At 49.0% G+C, this 20,784-nt stretch overlaps 6 protein-coding genes across 6 annotated transcripts; 5 read left to right on the top strand and 1 right to left on the bottom strand.

Moving 5' to 3' along the window:
- Positions 1 to 4,115: 4,115 nt before the first annotated feature.
- Positions 4,116 to 5,719, bottom strand: N7487_001840 (ribosome biosynthesis protein RRB1; the record flags this gene model as incomplete). Its single annotated transcript, XM_056869588.1, has 3 exons — positions 4,116 to 4,140; positions 4,198 to 5,458; positions 5,524 to 5,719. The coding sequence occupies 3 exons, from the start codon at positions 5,717 to 5,719 to the stop codon at positions 4,116 to 4,118; spliced, it is 1,482 nt and encodes a 493-aa protein (XP_056734372.1).
- A 569-nt stretch (positions 5,720 to 6,288) lies between these two features.
- N7487_001839 (Spg1/Tem1 GTP-binding protein) lies at positions 6,289 to 7,582 on the top strand (the record flags this gene model as incomplete). The annotated part of the gene is made up of 4 exons (XM_056869587.1): positions 6,289 to 6,931; positions 6,991 to 7,283; positions 7,334 to 7,408; positions 7,484 to 7,582. 4 exons carry the CDS (start codon positions 6,289 to 6,291, stop codon positions 7,580 to 7,582), a joined length of 1,110 nt encoding a protein of 369 aa, XP_056734371.1.
- A 781-nt stretch (positions 7,583 to 8,363) lies between these two features.
- N7487_001838 (uncharacterized protein) lies at positions 8,364 to 10,563 on the top strand (the record flags this gene model as incomplete). The annotated part of the gene is made up of 2 exons (XM_056869586.1): positions 8,364 to 8,977; positions 9,039 to 10,563. The coding sequence occupies 2 exons, from the start codon at positions 8,364 to 8,366 to the stop codon at positions 10,561 to 10,563; spliced, it is 2,139 nt and encodes a 712-aa protein (XP_056734370.1).
- Positions 10,564 to 11,082: 519 nt separating this feature from the next.
- N7487_001837 (uncharacterized protein) lies at positions 11,083 to 11,446 on the top strand (the record flags this gene model as incomplete). The annotated part of the gene is made up of 2 exons (XM_056869585.1): positions 11,083 to 11,177; positions 11,218 to 11,446. The coding sequence occupies 2 exons, from the start codon at positions 11,083 to 11,085 to the stop codon at positions 11,444 to 11,446; spliced, it is 324 nt and encodes a 107-aa protein (XP_056734369.1).
- Positions 11,447 to 13,423: 1,977 nt separating this feature from the next.
- On the top strand, positions 13,424 to 16,305 carry N7487_001836 (uncharacterized protein; the record flags this gene model as incomplete). The annotated part of the gene is made up of 3 exons (XM_056869584.1): positions 13,424 to 13,758; positions 13,816 to 15,669; positions 15,720 to 16,305. 3 exons carry the CDS (start codon positions 13,424 to 13,426, stop codon positions 16,303 to 16,305), a joined length of 2,775 nt encoding a protein of 924 aa, XP_056734368.1.
- A 2,498-nt stretch (positions 16,306 to 18,803) lies between these two features.
- Positions 18,804 to 20,609, top strand: N7487_001835 (sugar porter family MFS transporter; the record flags this gene model as incomplete). Its single annotated transcript, XM_056869583.1, has 3 exons — positions 18,804 to 19,108; positions 19,187 to 19,387; positions 19,466 to 20,609. The coding sequence occupies 3 exons, from the start codon at positions 18,804 to 18,806 to the stop codon at positions 20,607 to 20,609; spliced, it is 1,650 nt and encodes a 549-aa protein (XP_056734367.1).
- Positions 20,610 to 20,784: the final 175 nt, after the last annotated feature.

Raw genomic sequence — 20,784 nt, 5'->3', positions numbered from 1 at the left:
GGGACTGCAGGTGACCCGAGATGAGTCAAGGGGTGGTCGAGCGACAAATGAAACAGCAGTGCCGTAAGCCACCCTCCCCAGCTTTGACGCAGTGAGCTATCTCTAAGCTGTGTTGATGCCGGGGTTGATCCGGCTGTTAGGATGGCACTGGCCAATCCCTCAGATGGATGGGTAATTAAGCTGCAACTCAAGGGTTTGAGTTTCCCTTTAAGAGCATTTGCCATACCTCAGGCATCCAACTTATTTCTAATCATCCGCATGCATCCATGCACGCTCAGATAAAACGGCACTTTGGCCATATCAATATAATTGCCGTATTAAATTCCCATGAGCAAGACATCCGACATTTCCGAGAGCCACCGAGTATACTGAGTATGCCCCCAAAGCCTGGAATGAACCAAGACGATTTGGTTCTAGCGAAGACATGTCTCACCTAGGAAATTGAAGCATCGTACAACACTCAACCCCAAACACAGTTCACCGGTGTTGAACAAAGCCAATACGGTGTTACGCAATCCAAGGCCGTTCATAAATACCATCTAGCCTAAATAGACGAAATTCAAGCGTAGGAAACAGCCTTACCCTAACATCCGCCAGCTCCGACCAATCTCCTGATGCAGGTCCAACACATTATTGAAGAAGTCATCGCTTTGTCATAAGCTTGGACACCTGCACCTCAGGGGCAGACGCCACTGACCCCAATCATGCAATGACACTGCACACCTAGGCACTACACTAGATAGTACACTATATACCAGCCAACAGGGATATCCATCTATGGATGGATGAACGCTAGCCATACATCGAGCACCGAGTCCATCAAACGTTATTGCATAACCGCGCTTCGCGGATGATCTCTATGTCGTATGTGCGACGCATGTTAAGTATCAAGATAGTATATATGTGTACGCCTTTTCCAGTCCTTTATGTTTTGACGTAGTAATATTCAAGACAATAAATTACAGACGATGAAACATCTCAGGTAATGTCTATCAAAATATCCCCATAAATTCTCCGAAGCGCCCACATCCTAGCCCTGCGTGTCACGGGTAGTGGCCAGTGCTGTCATCAACGCGGGATGGCGGAGTTTACACCCCCATGGTCGGACTTTACGCCGTGCCTTTCTGTTTTGGTTTTTGTTCTTACCGGGTATCACTACCCGAGTGTCGTTTATTATCTGTGAAGAATACATTATATTATACCAACTGAGATAAGGTACCGTCACTCGCTTAGACCTTAATAGTGTACGGAGTAGGAATCGTAGGTTCCCTTCCCGATTGATTTGGATGTGATCAGATTAACCTGAAGAATACTGGTGTACTCTGTACCATGTTGATCACTTGCCTCCTATGTGACTTCGTTCAATCCCCTGAGGCTCTGAATTCGCTCACCTGCGTCATTCTAGGTCCACAATGAAACTGTTAATACGGAGTACAGATGTCATATTTGTAACATTTCATGTGCATCTTAATTAGTTAAACCCAAAGATACATATTAAAAAGCCACTAATCCAACTACTCCCTGTTGTCATTCGAGATCGAGCGGCAAAAGGACGTGGGGTGACAGCACCATATCACGGATGATCAGCGCCGGTGGCATCGAGAGAGGAACCCAAGGCCTAAATAACGGCAATTGACCAAAAATTATGCCGATCAAGACCAAAGGCGTTGAATGTCGCACACGATCAACTGGCTAACCACATATTAATTTGAAACATGCAATCGCCATCCATGCAATAATAATCCATAGTAGTATAGTGGATAGCGGATACGGAGACTAGTGGAGCTCCCGCAAGCTCCCATGGAGAATAATACAAGCGGCAATTACATATTCTTGGCCGTGCAGTTCTCGGCCGTGTACCTGAATAACATAACGCCCGATAACACCCTGATACGGGACTATTATTCCAAGTTCCAGATATCATTATTATGACTATTGTCTATATTAGCGATAACAAATAACCTTGGAACACCTTACAGCTATCAAAGTGGACGAGTTTGGATATTGTGCTCCGTGCTAGCGTTATATATCCGGCTAGTACTCTGTACGGAGTATCAATACTACATCGGATGCAGATCGCAACAGCTATTATGCAGTATGTTGTAGTAACAGTCGGGAAGGATTTCCCAGCGCATGGACAGGCGCTCAGGCTTACAATATGACTGGATGGCCCAAATCCCTGCGTGGATGATCAAGGTTTAGTGTGGGTATGAGGTCGGATCATCCAGAATGAGAGCTGCCAATTGTACAGCTACATCATCGCGTTCGGACCTACCCAAGAACAATGCTTTTTCATCAAGGAAATGAGAAGCATTTGTGGCGAGTACTGGAGTTTATCCAGCGCTAAGATCAGACATGAAGAATGTTTATCTTTAGTATGATTTAGTACGGATTTTACGGAGTACCCAGTCCGATGTTCACCGATGTACATCGATGTGCATTAAATGTAACATTATATGGCACGTTGTAGCAAGATAGGATGTGGACTAGACACCCTTGTACTTGGAGTCATATGGTCTTTTCAATACATACATACATAACTACATACGTATAGATGTACGTACTTTACCATTAAATTACCCGATTGGCGGAATAAACCGCTTTCCCCCGATAAGAAACAAAGAGGCTGGACCTGACAAATTGATATCGGAGAGATTATTTGGCCCGGAGAACAGCCGATGTCGCAAAAGAAATCGTGCTATTTTAGCGTGTCTCTTGCTAAAACGTGAGAGCGGTTAGATCTGATGTGATTGACTGGGCTGGCTCAGGCGTGCATTAGCGGTATTTATTGCAGGCACGATGACGAGGGAGCATTGAATGGATGTTGTACTCTTTTCCAGCGGATTGGATAGGAGCAGACTTGGCCGGTAGATCAGATCGATTGATTTTCTAGCGCAAGGTACCTTGCGCTTTGTATGCAGTCAGCTTTGAACTTACCTAGGTAGGCAGTGCTATACACACTATACACACTGCTTCCAGGCACTACTTCCAGTAAATGTAGTCACTGCCGAGGTTTATACAACAGATACTATAGGCACGCCAATATACTTCGCAACTTACTCCAATGTCTTGAGCCGAGCAACACAAGCACAACAGTCAACTGTCTGACATTGAAATGCACTCAACAGGCTCCATTCGAATTCATGCATGTCATACCTGGAGCGTCAATCCACTCCACTGTCTCCATGCTTATTAGCATTCCGATATCCATACAATAAATGTCCAATATAGCAATATCTAGTGGGTCTTGTTTTTCGCGTTTGACACAAATAAATAAAAAAACACATCCAACATCGCCACAATGCACATCCAGGATCGATCTTCTAACGTACTACTTATCTATTCCGTATTTCCGAAGGCTATTGATATTATTTTCATAAAAAATACTATATATAAACAAAGAAATGTATTCGCAGCTACTCCGTATGCCATTAACCAGCGCAGCCCTGGAGGATCACTGAACCGACTGGTCCATTCGTCGCACCCGACTCGGCCCCAGGCTAATTCGCGGCGCCGAAAGGCTACATGGGATGTACTAGGTCACGTCATTATACAAAGGCTGCATATGTACGGATTATGTATGGAGTACGGAGTATTTAATAGCGCATTGGCGATCTGGCACGGTCCATTCTGCGCAGTGGCTTTGCATCGGTGCGGGTTATCCCTGTTAACGCCTTGTACATTTTGTATTGTGAATAGGCGAGGATAGCGAGTTACGTATCTGGGTAAATCCGTGGAAGTAGTGTTGATATGTTATATTTCACGTATTTTCCAATACACCTGCCCTGCTGATGCTTTGCATTGCAGATTGCCCCTCCCCTCCAAAAGTAGCGGAATTGTCTGGATCTAATTCCGCTGTTGAATGTGAAGGATTCTAGCCCTGAAGGTATGAGGGCAATCGTAGAGGAATGTCGCGAAAAATGTGTCTATTTAATATGCCAGATATAAAGACAAAATCTTTTTGTTCACCCACCCTAACCATCTGGAGGAAAGGGTCTAACTCCGAGCATAATGATATTGAGGAGCAAAAAATCCACAGAATTCGAATGGTATATGAGCAAGACATGGCACATGAAATTCCCGAGTTAGTCGGAGCGTAGATACATTTTCTTCGTTTAGACACTGATCGTCTTGAAAACACTATAAAACGGACCTGGTTAGCTTGGTTCGTCACTTATTATCAAGAATATAACATACCTGAATCCATTGCTGCCGGTCGCCATGAGCGTACCGGGCATCTGTGCCTGCCAGTGAACCTCCTTCACAGACTCCATGTAGTGTACGAACAGCAGTTGAGAAGGAATGTCTGCCATGTTGGCCTGGCGGCTTTCTTCGTCGTCCAGCTCGACAGCAAGATCCCAAAGTGTGACAGTGTTGTCTGCGGAGCCGACAGCCACCACACTGTCGTCTGAGGGGTGCCATTCGATAGTGGTGATGGGCTCCTTGTGGAAGTCGAATGATGCAACGGGGGTAGAGGTGATCTGAGCGGAAGGTGCCGCAGCATTGGGCTTCCAGTGACGCAAATCCCAGACCGCCCACTGTCCATCATCGGCACCAGTGGCCAAAAGGTGAGCTGTCTGGTTAGACCAGCTCATAACGTTCACGTCAGTGTTAGAGACCTGGACGTCGACGGCGGGCTTGCGCGACTTGGATCGCACATCCCAAACCTTAACGCTACCGTCACTACTAGCAGACGCAAATACATTGCGCTCGTTGGGGGACCACTGCAGTTCCTCAATCGAGGAAGCGTGGCCTGTGAAGGGCCGGGTGTCAGTGACCCAGCCACCACCTTCAGTGCGAGTGGTAGCATAGATCAATCCGTTATTGTCACCGGTCAACAGCTTTCCAAGAGGCTGGAGTGGGGACCAATCCAATGCATATCCTTCGGTCTTGTGCATGCGCAGGGTGGAAAGAGGCTTAGATGCCGAAGGGGGAAGAATAGTGCCGGGAACATCGAAGCTGGAAAGGTGGGCGGTAACATCGTGAATGACGACTTGGGAGTTCTCGAGCCAAGTCGCGGTAAGGGTTTGCGGGGGCTTGGAGTAGTCACCGGACTGGGAGGGGGTCTGGTGGGTACGGATGCGGTTTGTCGTTGAGCCAAGCGGGATCGACTTGTGCTCGAGAATGGGCTCACCCATGTCGTCGTCGTCCGAATCACTGTCTGAGTCCTCACCCTCCTTCTCCATTTTGCTCAGACCGCTCATCTTGAGCACCATGAGTTCATTGTCCTTGGATTTGGAGCCCTCGGCTTGTGTACCAGTAACAGCATAGACAGTAGCGGGGTAGGTCTTGCGGTTATCACCGAGCGAATCGCGCACAATATCGAAGGAAAGGCATGGCCATGGTGTGCTGAGTGTGTGAAGCATATCGTAGGTGGAGGGATCGGGCGATAGTGTCTCTCCGGGTGCCAATTTTGTTCGTCCAGGAATGAAAGTCTCCTTGTCGACATCCATAGCTTCTATAAGATTTAAACATGGTCAGTTCAGTTGAACAGATTTAGAGATTCAGGTAAATCAAGCGCACCCTTCTCTTCTTCTTCGCGCTCAGCATCTGGGCGACCATCCACTCCGGCCTCTAGGATCTCATCTTCACTCTCGAATTCATCCTCGAACTCGTCTTCGAACTCCCCCGCCTCGTTCATTGGGGCATCTGCAATTGGCCGCTCACCAGCCTTGAGGGCGGCGGTATTCTCTTCCACATCAGCACTTCTCTTGGACATCTTGAAATCCGTGGAAAAGTGATAATTATAAGAGTGTTAAGACCGAGGAGGGGGATGTGCGATAAGAACTTTTTTTTTCCCGTAAATTTTGGCAACAGCGTGGGAGAGACGCTAAACCTATCGTGGTTTAGCGTCAGATCACAGTTGCCCGCCCTCGAGCTGAAGGTACCGGAGAAGCCCTGACGTTCTTATTTGATGTGTCTGGGCCCTGCTGTTTAGGAATTACATACGTGAACATTCATTTTCAGCCTGGTTCCTGCATTTTTTTTTTTCGCTTCCGAGTTTCGTCCAAACCCTTTCCCCCAATTCGCTCTGTTTACTCAGGGACAACCCTTGTCCGCTTGAACTCCCGAGAATAAACACTGCTCTCGGCTTCTTCAATTTTCTTAAAACAACCCCTGGAGTCAATACATATGCAATCTCGTTAGATTGTGCTGGAATTTCAGCCCTTTGTGATATTGGTTAGTCACCTCCTGAGATCCTTCATCCCACACGTATATGCTGACAATCGAGACTTGTGTGACAGATTGCATCTCTGACTTCTACACCAATACCGATCGTGAAACGCCATGGAGTTCCATAAGCCTAATTGGGAGCCTCTGGTAACCCCTGAGGTGAAAGCGCCCGCTGTTCCTGTCGTTGCGGAATCTGAGAAGATTGCCCCAGAGGATCAGACGGAACAGGCGCAGGAGCAAGCACGCGCACAGGGACAGGAAATTCCGCCCGAGCAGCCTCTGGAGCAACCTGTCGAACAACCTCTGGGCCAACCTTTGGAACAGTCGGCACCTGTCATGGTCAATATCGAAGAGCCAGCTTCGGACCACACCAGCCGTGCCGCCATCAACACTGGTTATAACAGCGACTCGAAGGCGCATTACCACTCCCGATCGACCGACTTTCATCAATCTGCTCCTGAATATGCCGCCCAAGATACCGATCAGTCCCGGCAGAACTCATCTCCATTGCTCAACCACCACCCCCTGCCTGTTCCCAACTCCAGGCCCGGATCTGGACTCTCCAGTGGCCCGGAACGCGCCCCTGGTGTTTCCCAATTGCAGCAACAGGACGCCAGTCAGCGCCAAGCTTCCCAGGCCAATAAGAACAGCGTGGTGATTAAGGTTGGTATGGTAGGCGATGCGCAGATCGGAAAGACCAGCTTGATGGTCAAGTACGTTGAGGGCAGCTGGGATGAGGATTACATTCAGACATTGGGTAAGTTGAGGTTTTGTTCGCTCGGTAGCTCTGTTCGTTCTAATGGAGGAATTGTCTAGGTGTCAACTTTATGGAAAAGACAATCTCGATTCGCAACACTGAAATCACCTTCTCGATTTGGGATCTTGGTGGCCAGCGCGAGTTTGTTAATATGCTACCACTTGTCTGTAATGACGCCGTTGCAATTCTTTTCATGTTCGATCTTACTCGCAAGAGTACATTGAACTCAATTAAGGAGTGGTATCGCCAGGGACGTGGCTTCAATAAGACGGCCATTCCCTTCCTGGTGGGCACCAAATATGATCACTTTGTGAACTTCCCCCGTGAGGATCAGGAGGAGATCTCTATTCAGGTACTTGGTGATTCTCGTCTATACCGTCGCAGCAACTAACATTTTTGCAGGCCAAGCGATTTGCTAAGGCGATGAAGGCTAGTCTGATATTTAGCAGTACCAGCCACAGCATCAATGTGCAAAAGGTACGTTGCAATCGTTCATGCCCTATTGCTTGGTATATTTCAAAGTATGATGAGACACGTGCTGACCCACTGCAGATCTTCAAGATTGTTCTAGCCAAAGCATTCGATCTGAAGTGTACCATTCCGGAGATTGAGAATGTTGGCGAGCCCCTGCTCCTCTACAAGAATGTCTAAGAATTGCCCGTTTGCCCTGACGATGATGTACATTGGGACGAAGTGACGCTGCTGATGATCGACGCTGGCCCTCTACCCTCACTGCTTTACCACTTTGTGAATTTCCCTTTTCTTTTCTCCAACGATGTACTTGACCTTTCTTATGTCTGTATCACAGCCTCGGGCTCTTCTGGACAGGTTGCATGCTATCAGTCGGAGATCTCGAGGCTTGTTATTTTTTAACTGCTACCCTTCTCCTTGTCATTTTCTTTGCTTCATCTTGTTCCTTCATTCATCTTTGAATGTACCTAGTGTTACTTTTTTTTTTGTTCCAGATAAGGGCTTCACCGGCTTTAAGGCGTTTGGGAGTCCCGAACCGTGATATTCTGGAAATACACTCAAACCTCTTCTGTTTACAATGCCTCGAGGGCTTTACTATGCATATTGTAGATATACGTTGTGCCGGAGTCCGTACAGAGTTCCAAATATAGATCTGGACCCATGGATACTCCATACATGGCCCCAGGGCTGACCCCTCTTTAGTTGAGCCTCCTATTGCTGTTTTTGTTTTTGTTGTTTATTTATTTCTTCTATACTGATCTTTCCTTGTCTTTCTCAATATTCAGGTAGCCGAAATCAGTTATCAGCAATAATCACTTTTGCGATAATTCTCCTGAGCGTTTCAAAGTGCCCAACAAGGCTACGTTCGCCCCCGCCAAGCCAAGGACGAGGTACCTAAGCTCGAGCTGTCTAATTCTTCTAGACACGTCTCGACTTTCCCCTCAATATAGGCTCAGACATCATGGCTGAAGATCCCCAGTTGAATTCTATCCAGCAGCGGATCGCCGCCCTCAACCAGTCGCAACTGGCCCGCCCACCGGGAGGCCCTGGACCATCATTCCGCCCAACCCCCGAACGGAGCGCGTCAGCCAACAACCCTCCCTCCTACGATGCAGTCGGCTCTGTAGTAGATCGAGCATCTGTCGGAAATGAACCGGCAGATGAGAGAACCCAGAGGCCGGTCCTACAGCCGCCTCCAATGGAAACTCTCCGGCCTGAAGTGAAACCAAAACCAAAAGCCCCTCCGCCATTGCCCACGCGAAGATCAGATCGCCTGCCTCCCCCCACACCAGCTCGTCCTGCGCTTCCACCGCGCCGACCGACGGACCAAAAGCGCCGGCCCTCCCTTGAGTCGGTCGCATCCGATGTGTCATACTCGACAACGTCAACAGCTACAACTACGGGACGAGGCGCATCGACAACCTCGTTAAACTCCGCCGGGAACAATCGCATCAAGGCGCCTGCATGGGGCGAGACGGAACTGCCTAAGCTGCCTCCCCGTCGACCAAAGGAACAAGCTAGTTTGGAACCGCCCCCGCGGCCTACGATTAGTAGTAAGAGGAGCTTTGGAAGCCTGTCTGCCCGATTGACCGCCAAACTACCGGGTTCCAAGCCCCCCCGTTCCCTCTCCTCCAAGTCGGCCTGAACGGCCCAGTCAACCTCCTCGTCCTACGCAGCCTCCACGGCCTACCTCGTCTCCAAATCCTAGCCAGCCACCACCGCGCTATGAAGCCGAAGAGGAACCCCCGGTGCCTCGACTACCTCCACGCCGCCCATCCGGGGTACATGCAGACACAAACGGAACTGGTGATGACTCGAGCATCAATCTACCGATTCGGAAGACCTTACCTCCTCCCCCGACGGCTGCGCAAATCAAGGATGCTAGACAGTTCGGGTTTGGTAATACAAGTTCACCCAAACCCAACGGCACTGCCCCCAATGGAACACCACCACCTATTCCACATGGCTCCCGTCCGGATCTATCCAAAATTCTGGCTACAAAGCCACGTCTCAATGGGTCAGCTGTGTCTCCAACCCCTCCGCCACCGACATCAGACACCGAATGCTTGGTATGTCGGGACTTCTCCGGCCCTGATAGCCATGCAGCCCGGTATCCTCGTGAATCACTTCCCACGCAGGATATGAAGTGGCTGGCCAATGAATTGACAGCACCATTCCCATCCATGACAGATAAGGCACGCGCGATATTCACCTGGCTGCATCATAACATCTTCTACGATACCTATGCCTTCTTTAACAACTGTGTGAAGCCCTCCACACCAGCCGGTACTTTGGCATCTGGAATGGCAGTCTGCGAAGGTTACGCAGGACTATTTGCAGCATTAGCCACCCACGCCGGTCTAGAGGCAATAGTAGTCGGCGGCCACGGGAAAGGCTTCGGACACGAAGCTCTTGCTCCAGGGGTCCCGGTACCCCCATACGCAGGCAACCACGCCTGGAACGCCGTCAAAATTGACGGAGGCCGATGGAAACTAATCGACTCCTGCTGGGGCGCAGGAGCAATAGAAGGCGCCGGGCAGCCATACAAGCAACGATTCGAGCCAGCGATGTTCTCTATCCCGAACGAAGAGTTCGGCCTAAAACATTTCCCTGAAAACAAACGCCACTTCTTCCGCGAGGACGGCCGTCCCGATCTAACCTGGGAAGAGTACATCCTCACAGACCCAGAACGACCAAACGGCGTCGAAAGCCTAAAGGTCTACAGCGATGCCGACAAGCGCACCATCGGTCGCAAGACCTTCCACCCACAGGCCCTGCACATCTCCATCAGCACGCCGGGCCCAATGCGCTTCCAGTTCGGTCTCCTCTGTCCTCACTGGACACTGGCTCGCCACAGCCACATCCAGCATGTGGGCTTGTTCCTTCTTATGGTCCATGGTGTGGATGGACGCGAGGACGACAGACTACCTTTCACGCATGTATCAGGCTCCGGACCCGCGGGCGGTGGCGAGTTCTGGTATGTGGATGTCCCCAGTGCGCGTCTGCTTGGTGCGCCGGGTCAGAAGCTGCAGTTGGCTGTGTTGACTAGCTTTGGGGATCGGAAGGATGCCAGTGGCGTTACGGCACAGGAGTTCCAGGAGAAGGTTGGCCGGGTTGGTATGGCCTGGGCTTATGTCGCTGAGTGGGAGCTGGTTAGGTAGATTTCATGTCCGTGGCGGGTGCTCTAATATTAATATAATGTTTGTCTTTTGATGGGTTGACCCTTGTTTTCGCAGGGTGTGCATGCACTCAGGTGTATCTTGCCAGTTAAATATACCATTCGGTGACTCTTCACTCACTATCAGTGCATGTGTGTTTTTTTGATATAGTTGTAACAATAAGAAGCACCATACACGGCAGAAGAAAAGCAGCCCTGGAGCAAACATAGGCTGATAAATTGCCTAATGGTACTTAGAATCACACCCGTAGACCTTCAAAACTCCAACTCCCAACTTCTTCAACGTCCACAACCCATTCAGGTCTCTGATCAATAACAATACCTTCTTTGATGGATCTCCCTCTCAACTGAAACTCGGTGGATACTAAATCGAACGAACAACAACTACGTCCTTGATATCTCAGTTCTGAATGATCTGGATCTTTTTGCAACCTGGGTCTCAGTCCCACAGATTACAACTCATCTATCTACACTTCACTTGAATATACGCCTTTTCGGACACATGGTCACCAGCAAAGAGGCGCCTGATCAACTAGGCTATGGTGGTAGACACGGGTTCCACTGGTCTTTCTACGCCATATTAGAACGATTCCTCCGGTATGGGCCAGTGGGCATGAAGAAAAAACACACAAACGAGTGGGGATACCCCTGCTCCTGGCGGTAACCGTCAAATTTGTATTGAAAATATCATTCTCGGCTTTCACTCCGCCGAGACGGAGCTACCATATCCTCCCGATAACCTGGGGTTCGGAATGTGGGTGGATAAACATGGCGGAAGCCGCCCGATCAATGGACAGGAACAGGAAGACGAGTCTTTGGCGTGCAAAGCACGTCCCGAGTGGCTATTGCACTATTTAGGAAGTTGATTGGGACTTATCATTAATATGAGCTACCATGGGCCGAAATATGAAGGATTTATTTACGAGAGGATCGGTACCATCTCCATGCTGGTGAGTGGAAGGCTGAAGGATACTATTGATCTTGCGGAGATGTTGGCCAGGTTGAGGTTTTCTAGGCCCGCTGGTACAATGGGGCATCTACAATCAGAAATTCGATTGTCTGAGTTTTGGAAATGGAAGAAAGCGACGCTCCTAAGAAGGGAAGTTCTTGAATTTCCTGTTGTGTGGCCACATGACATGGTGAGGGAGTGGTTGATTTTGGTTCAAGTAGAAGAAGGGTACTTGGTGTTTGCTGACATCGAGGATACTTTGATGATGGTACAAATGTGATATTCTTTCAAACGACCATGATGTATAACCTTGGAACTGAAAGCATACTAGATAGTTAGTCTTCCAAGGTCGGCAACAACATCGCCAGTTGGTCGATAAAGGGAGAAAGGAGTGATCTAGCTTGTACTAGAAGAGCCCACTAACACTGTTCCTTGACGTACTCTTGTAAGGTCTATTTAAGCAATTCAACTCTTGGCTTGCACCCCGAAGAATCATCCACCCACATCCCTTCCCTCTTCATCAACATATCTGTCTCGATCTATTCCATGAACCACAATTAGATGACTGACTTCCCTATTTCGCTCTGATAGAAGTGATACATATATGTGTGAAAGGGCAACGGAGAAAAAGGCCGTACTTTCTCCCGCTGGACGCAAGATCGCTTGGCCGGAACGATCGTGCAATCTTACTCCCCTTTGGAGCTCTGGCGTTTAGTGTGCATGGTCCACTGTAGCTGTCTTCGATGGTCTCTCAACCTTCCTTGTTCAAGCTGGAGGACTTGTCTGGCAGAGTTGACCTGTTTTCGGCTTTTTTTTTTGGCGGTCTCTCGATCTAAGGCGACCCACGTTATACGGGCAAGTACGCCCTCATCCGTGACCTTCAACTTGGCATCATTCATCAGCACGAGGTCCAACCCCTGATCCTGTCTGGCGAAAGCTCTGCATATACAACAATGGGCGCAATATAAGGTACCCCAATGAAAGATGTATTGTATCGGTATTTTTATCTGTGTTGTAGGGCTGAAATGGGAGGTACCCCGGATTTTAGGTGTGCCAAGCACAGTTCTCCTGTGGATCAATATATTTGCAATTTGGCGACAAGGCTGAAAGAGGGGAATACCAATTAGCTTGCCTCATTTGGAAAATAGCACAACTCAGATTGCAACATCCATGGATATTTACCCTATAGAGTTTTGCTGAAAAGTGACGGTTATCTAACCCCCTTGGCAGCGAACCTTGGAGGTAGCCCCTATATTACAACCAAGAAGCAAAGTTGCTCTTGGGTGAGATAGATCAGAAGCGCCTTCAACATGCACACGGGGGGCCTAAGGTCTGGCCAATCTCGGGTTTCCCCTTCTGTTCTAGTGCTCACTGGCAATCTCCACCACCCAATAATAATTACATTTCAGTCAGCCATTTTTCACCTGCTTATGTTGTAGGCGCCCGCCCAATATGTTTTCCGAAGAGAAAAAAAATGGATGCTTATGAGACCGTGTCATTTGAGAAAAAAGTCGAGAATACTACATAATGTATGTCTGTATGTTAAGTTTGAAGTGGTGGTGTCATTGATAGATGAGATATGATAAAATGTTTGCTTAATTTGTTTTATTTGTTTTGTTTGTCCAGGGTCCGTTGCATTTCTGATTGGCTCCGATCATCTACAGGTGGAGTCAATACTTTTTCAAGGTTACCTCTTCAGGGTGATCCCGCACGTGGACACTTTCCTTAAAGAGCGAACAGCCCGTTAAGCATGAACCCGTAAGATTGCCCACGGGTGTCTGCCCCGCCCTATGGACCCCTTATTTTTTTAAATTTCCCAAAGTCATCTTTCTCTCCCTTATCAAGCTTCTGTCTTCAATTTCCCCCCTTCCCTCCAGAGGGTGTTGTTGGCACCATGAAATCTTCATTGCATCGCCCGGGAGATCTCTCTCTCCGTGGGCAGCTTGAGGATTCAGCCCTCTTTGCTCTCAAAGTTGCCAGATCCCCTCAGCTCTACCTAGATGCTTCTCGCACATATTTCTTCTCCATCACTTTTATTTCTCTCATATTATCGAAATCCTTCCATATCTGCGTGCATCTCACGTCGCTAGCGGTCCCATCCCTCCTTCCGTGGGGCCCGACTTTTTTCCTGGTGGATATTCTGCTTATTCTGGTCGCGTGCTACCTGACACGTTCCTTCGAATCGCGGATCGGTCAGAATGTAGCCGCCGTTGTGACTCTTTTATTCAGGTGAGCTATCGTTTCGATTTATAATGCAGAAATGGTAAATCGCTAACCGTACCCTAGTCTATACATTTCGTCGATGACGTCCGCAAATATCTCCTTCTATGTCCATACAGGCGCGGAGATCCCCTGGCGGAAACCGGAAAGTTCCCATGAGGACAATCGCACTACCGCTACCCAGACTGTTCTGTCCATGTTGACAGTCGCTTTCTTCGTCGACATATTGATTATGGTCAGCGCGTACTTCGCTACCCCATGTCTGTTCCGAGCCACCGAAGCTTTCCTGGAGATTTGGGGTTCGCTTTTGCTCTCCCCTTTCCGCCGATGTCTTCGACGGAAAGCCTCGGTAGATCCAGAGACCTATCAGCAGATTGAAATTGAAGACTATGACGAGGGCAACAATGACAGTGACTCCGTGTCGCAATTGGATGTACCTCAAAAGCAACCCGTGCAGAGGAAGAGCCGATCATTGCTGAAGCGCATTATCGCTATATCGTGCGGCGTGATCATAGTACTGCTTAGTTGCATTCGTCCACGCGGTGCGGATTACAGCTATCTTTCCAAGTCTTTGTCTCTCGCGCCGTTCGGTAGCCACGAATATGCGCCGGCCCAGGAACGTCCCACGTCGGCGAGCGGAAGTACCTCGAAAAGTGCACCATCAAGCGCTCCATCACATACTCCAGCAGGCGCCCCAGCAAGCGCTCCGTCAAGTGCTCCTCCATCGAATGTTCCATCAAGTGCTCCAACAAGTGGCGCTAACGAAAATTCTACCTCGTTGCCGGCTGATTTCAGCTGGCTTGAAGGCCACACCGCTCTGGACTCCTTTCCCACATTTGACTGGTTACCTTCGTACAATTCGTCAGATGGCTTCCCGGATTGGTCTCCCTTCCGTATCAATAAGCATGGCAAGTCTGACTATGTGTATGAACACTATAACCCGCTGAAAGATCCTCTGCACACGCCAAACCTCCAGAACGATATTTTGGAGCCTATGCGTGAACTTCTCCACGACGGAAGTGTGAAGATTAAGCATGTCATTCTCATTAAGCTTGAAAGCACTCGACAAGACGTGTGGCCTTTCCGCTCAAACTCTTACATCATGAAGCACATCAATGACTCTTACCCGGACGGTATCCCTGATGAGGTCCAAGATAGGCTCACTAAGCTCACCCCTACTGCCGAGCGTTTAACTGGATTTGAGACTGGGTTCCGTAAGGACGGGGATCATTCTCCCAAGCCCTATGGTGGTTTCAGTGCGAGGAACGCTTACACGTCCGGGACCTACACACTGAAGAGTATTACTGGCACCGTGTGTGGAGTGAATCCTATGGCTGTCGAGGCTAACCTCGAATACCTACACGATATTTACCAGCCTTGCTTGCCGCACATACTCGAGGCGTTGAACCAGCAGCCAAACATCAGTACTCAGGCAGAGACCAATACGCAGACAGATGACTGGACTTCCTGGCCGTGGCACACTATGTGGATGCAGTCACACCCCGACGACTGGGATAAACATTACATGCTTCATCCTGCTCTGGGCTACAAAGATATCATGGCAAAGCGAACAATCGATGCAGATGGTAAAAAATACATCCCAGAAGAGACAGAAGAGGAAGAGGAACATGGCCACGAGGATAAGTTACTGAAAAATTATCTGCGGGATGTCATCGACGATGCTAAGAAGAACAACACTCGTCTCTTCCTTAGCCATCTAACACATAATACACACACTCCGTATTATAAACCTGGTGATTATAAGGAGATGATGGGAGATTTGTCGAATGACCGGAACGAGAAGTTGAACCGATACCTAAACACTATGGCCTACCAGGACGAGTGGATATCCGATATCCTAGAGCTTCTTGATGATGCCGGTATCGCCGATGAGACCCTTCTTGTGATGACTGGTGACCAGTAAGTTATGCCTATATCTCGCAGCCTCTCCAGCCTCTAACTTCATCTAGCGGTCTATCACTTCCAAATGACGGTGGAATAACTGCCTGGCATTCCCCTCACGTTGGTAATTTCCACGTGCCGCTATTTTTCTCGCATCCTAAGCTGCCCCAGCTGGAAATTAATAATGCTGTCCTCTCCACCCAAATTCTCCCCACGATCCTCGATCTTCTCGTCGAAACATCCTCAATTGACGAGGACTCGACTAAGATCATCAAAGATCTGCTCCCAATGTACGAGGGCCAATCGATGATCCGCACACTCATCCCCGAGCACAACGGCAAGCAAGAATGGCATTTCTCCACGATGAACCCTGGCGGAACGTGGTTCACTATGCGAGCGGCGGCACAGCCCTACCGCTTGGTCGTGCCTCTTAAGCCCGACGCTAAGTGGCGGTTCACCGATGTCGTGGCCGATCCATTCGAGCTCAAACCCCAGGAAGACCTCCAACTCTTATTCCTGGTCGACGCTGTGCTAAAGGAGCACGGCCCCGAGGCCGTGAAATGGCTCAGCGAGGCGGCCCATGTCGCGAAGTGGTGGCTCGGGGAGAACCACCGCCGCTGGAAATATGATCCTAAGAACCCGGAGAACAATTGAAGTCCTCTCGGGCGGAAGTGGCGCCGCGCTCTCTGATAGCGACGCCTGTTGGGGTCGAAAGCCGTGTGTTTCACGGGTATAGGTCCTAGTGATTTTGATTAAGTCACATTCGTGTACATAATGAGGTTTAGAAGGGTGTTTTGTATATTAATTGTCGGGGTGTTAATCGTGCCCGAGGTAGAACTATCTGTATTTTCCAGCAATGACTTTTGATCTTACCAGATGATCTTCCACATGTAATCATCTCCATGTACTTTTTAACATACTTCGGTGTCTCTCCAATGTGATGTTGCTGAAACATCTGAACCTCAGCGGGACCTCGATTTCACCGGTGAATTAGCATGCGATATCACCAACTCACCTGGTGGTAGAAGTCATTCTACGCAAGGTCAAGAGTTGTGATGGGTGAATATGTGCTCGAGATGCAGAAAAGAGGGTTCCCGTAGGGGAGTGGAGATGGAGGAAACGAAAGAGCTTGGGGTAATAGCAAAGGCTCCTAACACACTCCAAACTCTAGCTAATGAGGCTCCACCAGTGGAATCGAGTCTATCCAATACCCGTGCTTTATGTCCAAGGAAGAATGAGGATTTTGTGGAATTCGATCGGCACACCAATGAGATAGATGCAAAGCCGCAAGCTTAATACAAAATCCGCCGAGCCTGCTTTCAGTAGAACCGATGATTCCCCGCATTGTTTTTATCCACAGAGCGAAACTCTCGACTGTTGCCTGGCCCTTGGGCCTATTGTACATTTGCTATATCACTGGTCTGCTCACATTTTCCTAGGAAGTAATAAATATAAGGATTTGGATATCGAAATTGGAATCTATTCCTTCTTGGAAAGAGCCTCTGATAACTGAGTCTGTGCTCGTAATGACGTTTATTTAGTGATTCTGGCTAGGGTAGGTGAGCCTGAGCGGTTTTATAAAGCACCAGGATCCCATGTAGGAAAGGACCCACCCGGTAGACATTACCCTGTCTATATAGGGAGTACGGAGGACGGAGGACGGAGTTAAGCAAGAACCTATGGCCATTCTTGGAATGGACCTTAACTGTATTACCCTGATCCGTGCAATGGCAGGGGGAGTGGGGAGGAACGGGCCTTTCAAGGTTCACCATCGATGTAAGTGGCGTAAGGATGAAAGCAAAAGCCATGCTCACAAAACATGTGACAGATCATCCGCACTAAGTATCAGACCCCAGCGTACAAAAACTACGGGGGAATGCTGGGGGAATGTTGGGGAGATGTTGTCTCGGTGAGCGCAATTGGGATTTCCCCAGTCCTCCGCATCTTTCCCACGCGGGGAATGTCACATCAGACAATGAGAACAAACTTGGAAATCTAGATGATTATGAACCTAAGAACGTGGAAAATTATATTATTGAATCCACTTTCAATCCATGTAGCCAGTGAGAAGACCGAATGACTAAAACCAATTTACTTTGCAGCAAGCGAACGACCAGAAAAAAAAACAAGGAATAAAAACAGACACAATAATTGCCAACACTGGTCTAGAAAAGGGGAAAAACCACCGCAGGCCGAGTTCAAGCCGAGTCCACTTCGGCGAACCGCAGCCACTGAAGTTCACGAGAAGCCGTGTACCGTCCCGTTCTGGGAAAATGGCCGTAGACGGGGGCCCCGGACTATCGTGTGCTCGGGTCACCGGTTGAAGTGATATCCTTTTCATTCGTTGTTTTATAGGATGTGGACACTTCCGGCTAATTACATAAAACATGCAATACCCTCCATACCTTGTAAGATACCGAGGCCTTTTTCTTGACAGGGAAATGATTAGTGCCCACGAAATCTATTTTGTGGGTTAGGTCTGGGGATGCCTGGAAACTTTGCTGAATATGGAGTACATCGTATGCACGTTGACCCTTTTTAATTAACAAGAACCACATTCTTATTCCCCAAAAGCGTGTCTTTATATATCTATTTCTAATGCCCAGAAACGCCACTGCCGTGCCGATTATAGAGGTCCGACTCTCTCTCACCCGAACACGGAAGCCGTGTTCGGGGGCGGCGTCGAATTTGTGGCCGATTCATTCCCCGGATCCCAGTTTTTGCCGGGAGGGTTCACCAATCACCACCTAGCGGGTGGGTAAGTATAATTGAATTTCCACCAATCACAGTCCATACTAGTACCTGGGGTTGCAAGCGGAGTCTTGGCATAAGTTCTGTTGTAACTCTGCAATATTAATATCGCCTTATTTATTATTGTACAAAAACGGTCACATATTTTACGCTAATTTCTGTCCCCGGACATCCCAAACACGGGACAGGGAGTGGGGATGCAGGAAAACAGAGCAGAATAACACTAGTACCTATATGCGGGTGGTTTTTATTAGTTATTCATTCCTTACTGTAGAGAAGAGTTTTCCCGGCATGCGATCTATTTAAGCACAAGGTTTTCCCTCGTTCCATTTTGGGTTTTGGTTGTAGATTCATTTTACTTTACCCCATCATTTTCCCCTGGTTTGGGTTTAATAGTCACCATGTTTGTCGTGGGGAATCTCTACGCCATCACGGCGGTATCCGTCATTGGCGGTGCACTGTTCGGTTTCGATATCTCGTCTATGTCGGCCATTATCGGCACGCCGGCTTATAAGTGTTATTTCAATCATGGGCCTAGGGGCCCTCCATTCAACGATGATGACATCTGTAGTGGTCTCAGCTCCCTGGCTCAGGGTGGTGTTACCGCTGCCATGCCCGGTGGTTCTTGGCTCGGTGCTCTCATCTCTGGTTTCATTTCAGATCGTCTTGGTCGCAAGTATGCTATTATGATTGGTTGTGTTATTTGGTAAGTCGTTGCATGGTTGCATGGTGGTATCGTTGCGGTAGAGTTGATGTTGGGCCGTTGTGGCTAACATTCTGTTAGGGTTATCGGCTCCGTTATTGTCTGCGCTTCCCAGAACATGGGTATGCTCATCGCTGGGCGTGTTATCAACGGTCTCAGTGTCGGAATTGAGTCCGCTCAGGTCCCTGTCTATATCTCGGAGCTTTCTCCTCCCTCCAAGCGTGGTCGTCTCGTCGGCTCCCAGCAGTGGGCCATCACCTGGGGTATTCTGATCATGTACTAGTATGTGGCACACACCTGGCTTAACATTCGAAAAGGTGGATTAGTAGCTGACCTTTTTTTTTTTTTTTTGTTTCACAGTATCTCCTTCGGCTGTTCCTTCATCGGACATGGCAACCAGTCCACCTCCCACAACTACAGCGAGTCTGTCTTCCGTATCCCCTGGGGTGTGCAAGCAGTCCCTGCCGTTCTCCTCTTCTTCGGAATGATGATCCTCCCCGAATCCCCCCGTTGGTTGGCCCGTAAGGACCGCTGGGAAGAGTGCCAGTCGGTGCTTGGCCTAGTCCACGGCAAGGGCGACATAAACAGCCCCTTCGTGATCGCCGAGATGCAAGAGATCCGCGACATTTGCGAGTTCGAGCGCGAGAACAAGGACGTCAGCTATCTCGAGCTCTTCGAGCCCAAGATGATCCACCGCACCTTTACCGGAGTCTGGACACAAATCTGGTCTCAACTGACCGGTATGAATGTCATGATGTACTACATCACCTACGTCTTCACCATGGCCGGATACAAGGGCGATGCCACCCTCCTCGCTTCCTCCATTCAGTACATCATCAACGTGATCATGACTGTTCCCGCCCTGATCTGGGTTGACCGCTGGGGCCGTCGTCCTACTCTTCTGATCGGCGCTACCTTCATGATGATCTGGATGTTCGCCAACGCCGGTATTATGGCCAAGTACGGCGTGGTTGTCCCCGGTGGTATTGACGGTGTTGCTGAGGCATCAATGTTGCTCAGTGGCGCCCCTGCCAAGGGACTGATTGCATGCACATACCTGTTTGTGGCGTCGTATGCCCCGACCTGGGGACCCGTGTCATGGGTGTACCCTCCTGAGCTGTACCCTCTGCGCGTGCGTGGTAAGGCCGTTTCTTTGGCAACCTCATTCAACTGGGCCTTCAACACAGCGCTTGGTTTGTTCGTGCCTACCGCTTTTGCTACAATCCGCTGGCAGACGTACATCATCTTCGGTGTTTTCTTGGTCGCCATGATCATTCACGTCTTCTTCTTGTTCCCCGAGACTTCCGGTAAGTCTCTAGAGGAAATTGAGCAGATCTTCGAGGATCCCAACGGTATCCCTTACATCGGTACCCCGGCCTGGAAGACTACTCACGATACCAAGCGCACTATCGCTGCCGAGTCGGGTGATGTTGAGGTTCTTGGTGAGAAGCTGGCGGGTGCCGAGAAGCGTGCTGCTGCCCACACCGAGGTTGTCGATGCATAGGTGTTAAGCATGTATAGAACGGAAGGTTAAATGGCTCCGTTATAATGTCTGTCTTTTGGTTCTTTTTTCTTTTCTTTCTTGGGTTGGGCATGGTCAATGCCGATATGATGTCATGTAATACGATTCAACATCCTTGGAAATTGCGTATATCCACGAATTCAGTCTGATTGACATT

This window comes from Penicillium crustosum, assembly GCF_028827405.1.
Source record: "Penicillium crustosum strain IBT 35664 chromosome Unknown utg000001l_segment0_segment0, whole genome shotgun sequence".
In the NCBI taxonomy this organism is placed as follows: domain Eukaryota; kingdom Fungi; phylum Ascomycota; class Eurotiomycetes; order Eurotiales; family Aspergillaceae; genus Penicillium; species Penicillium crustosum.
This window is presented reverse-complemented; position numbering and strand designations above follow the sequence as displayed.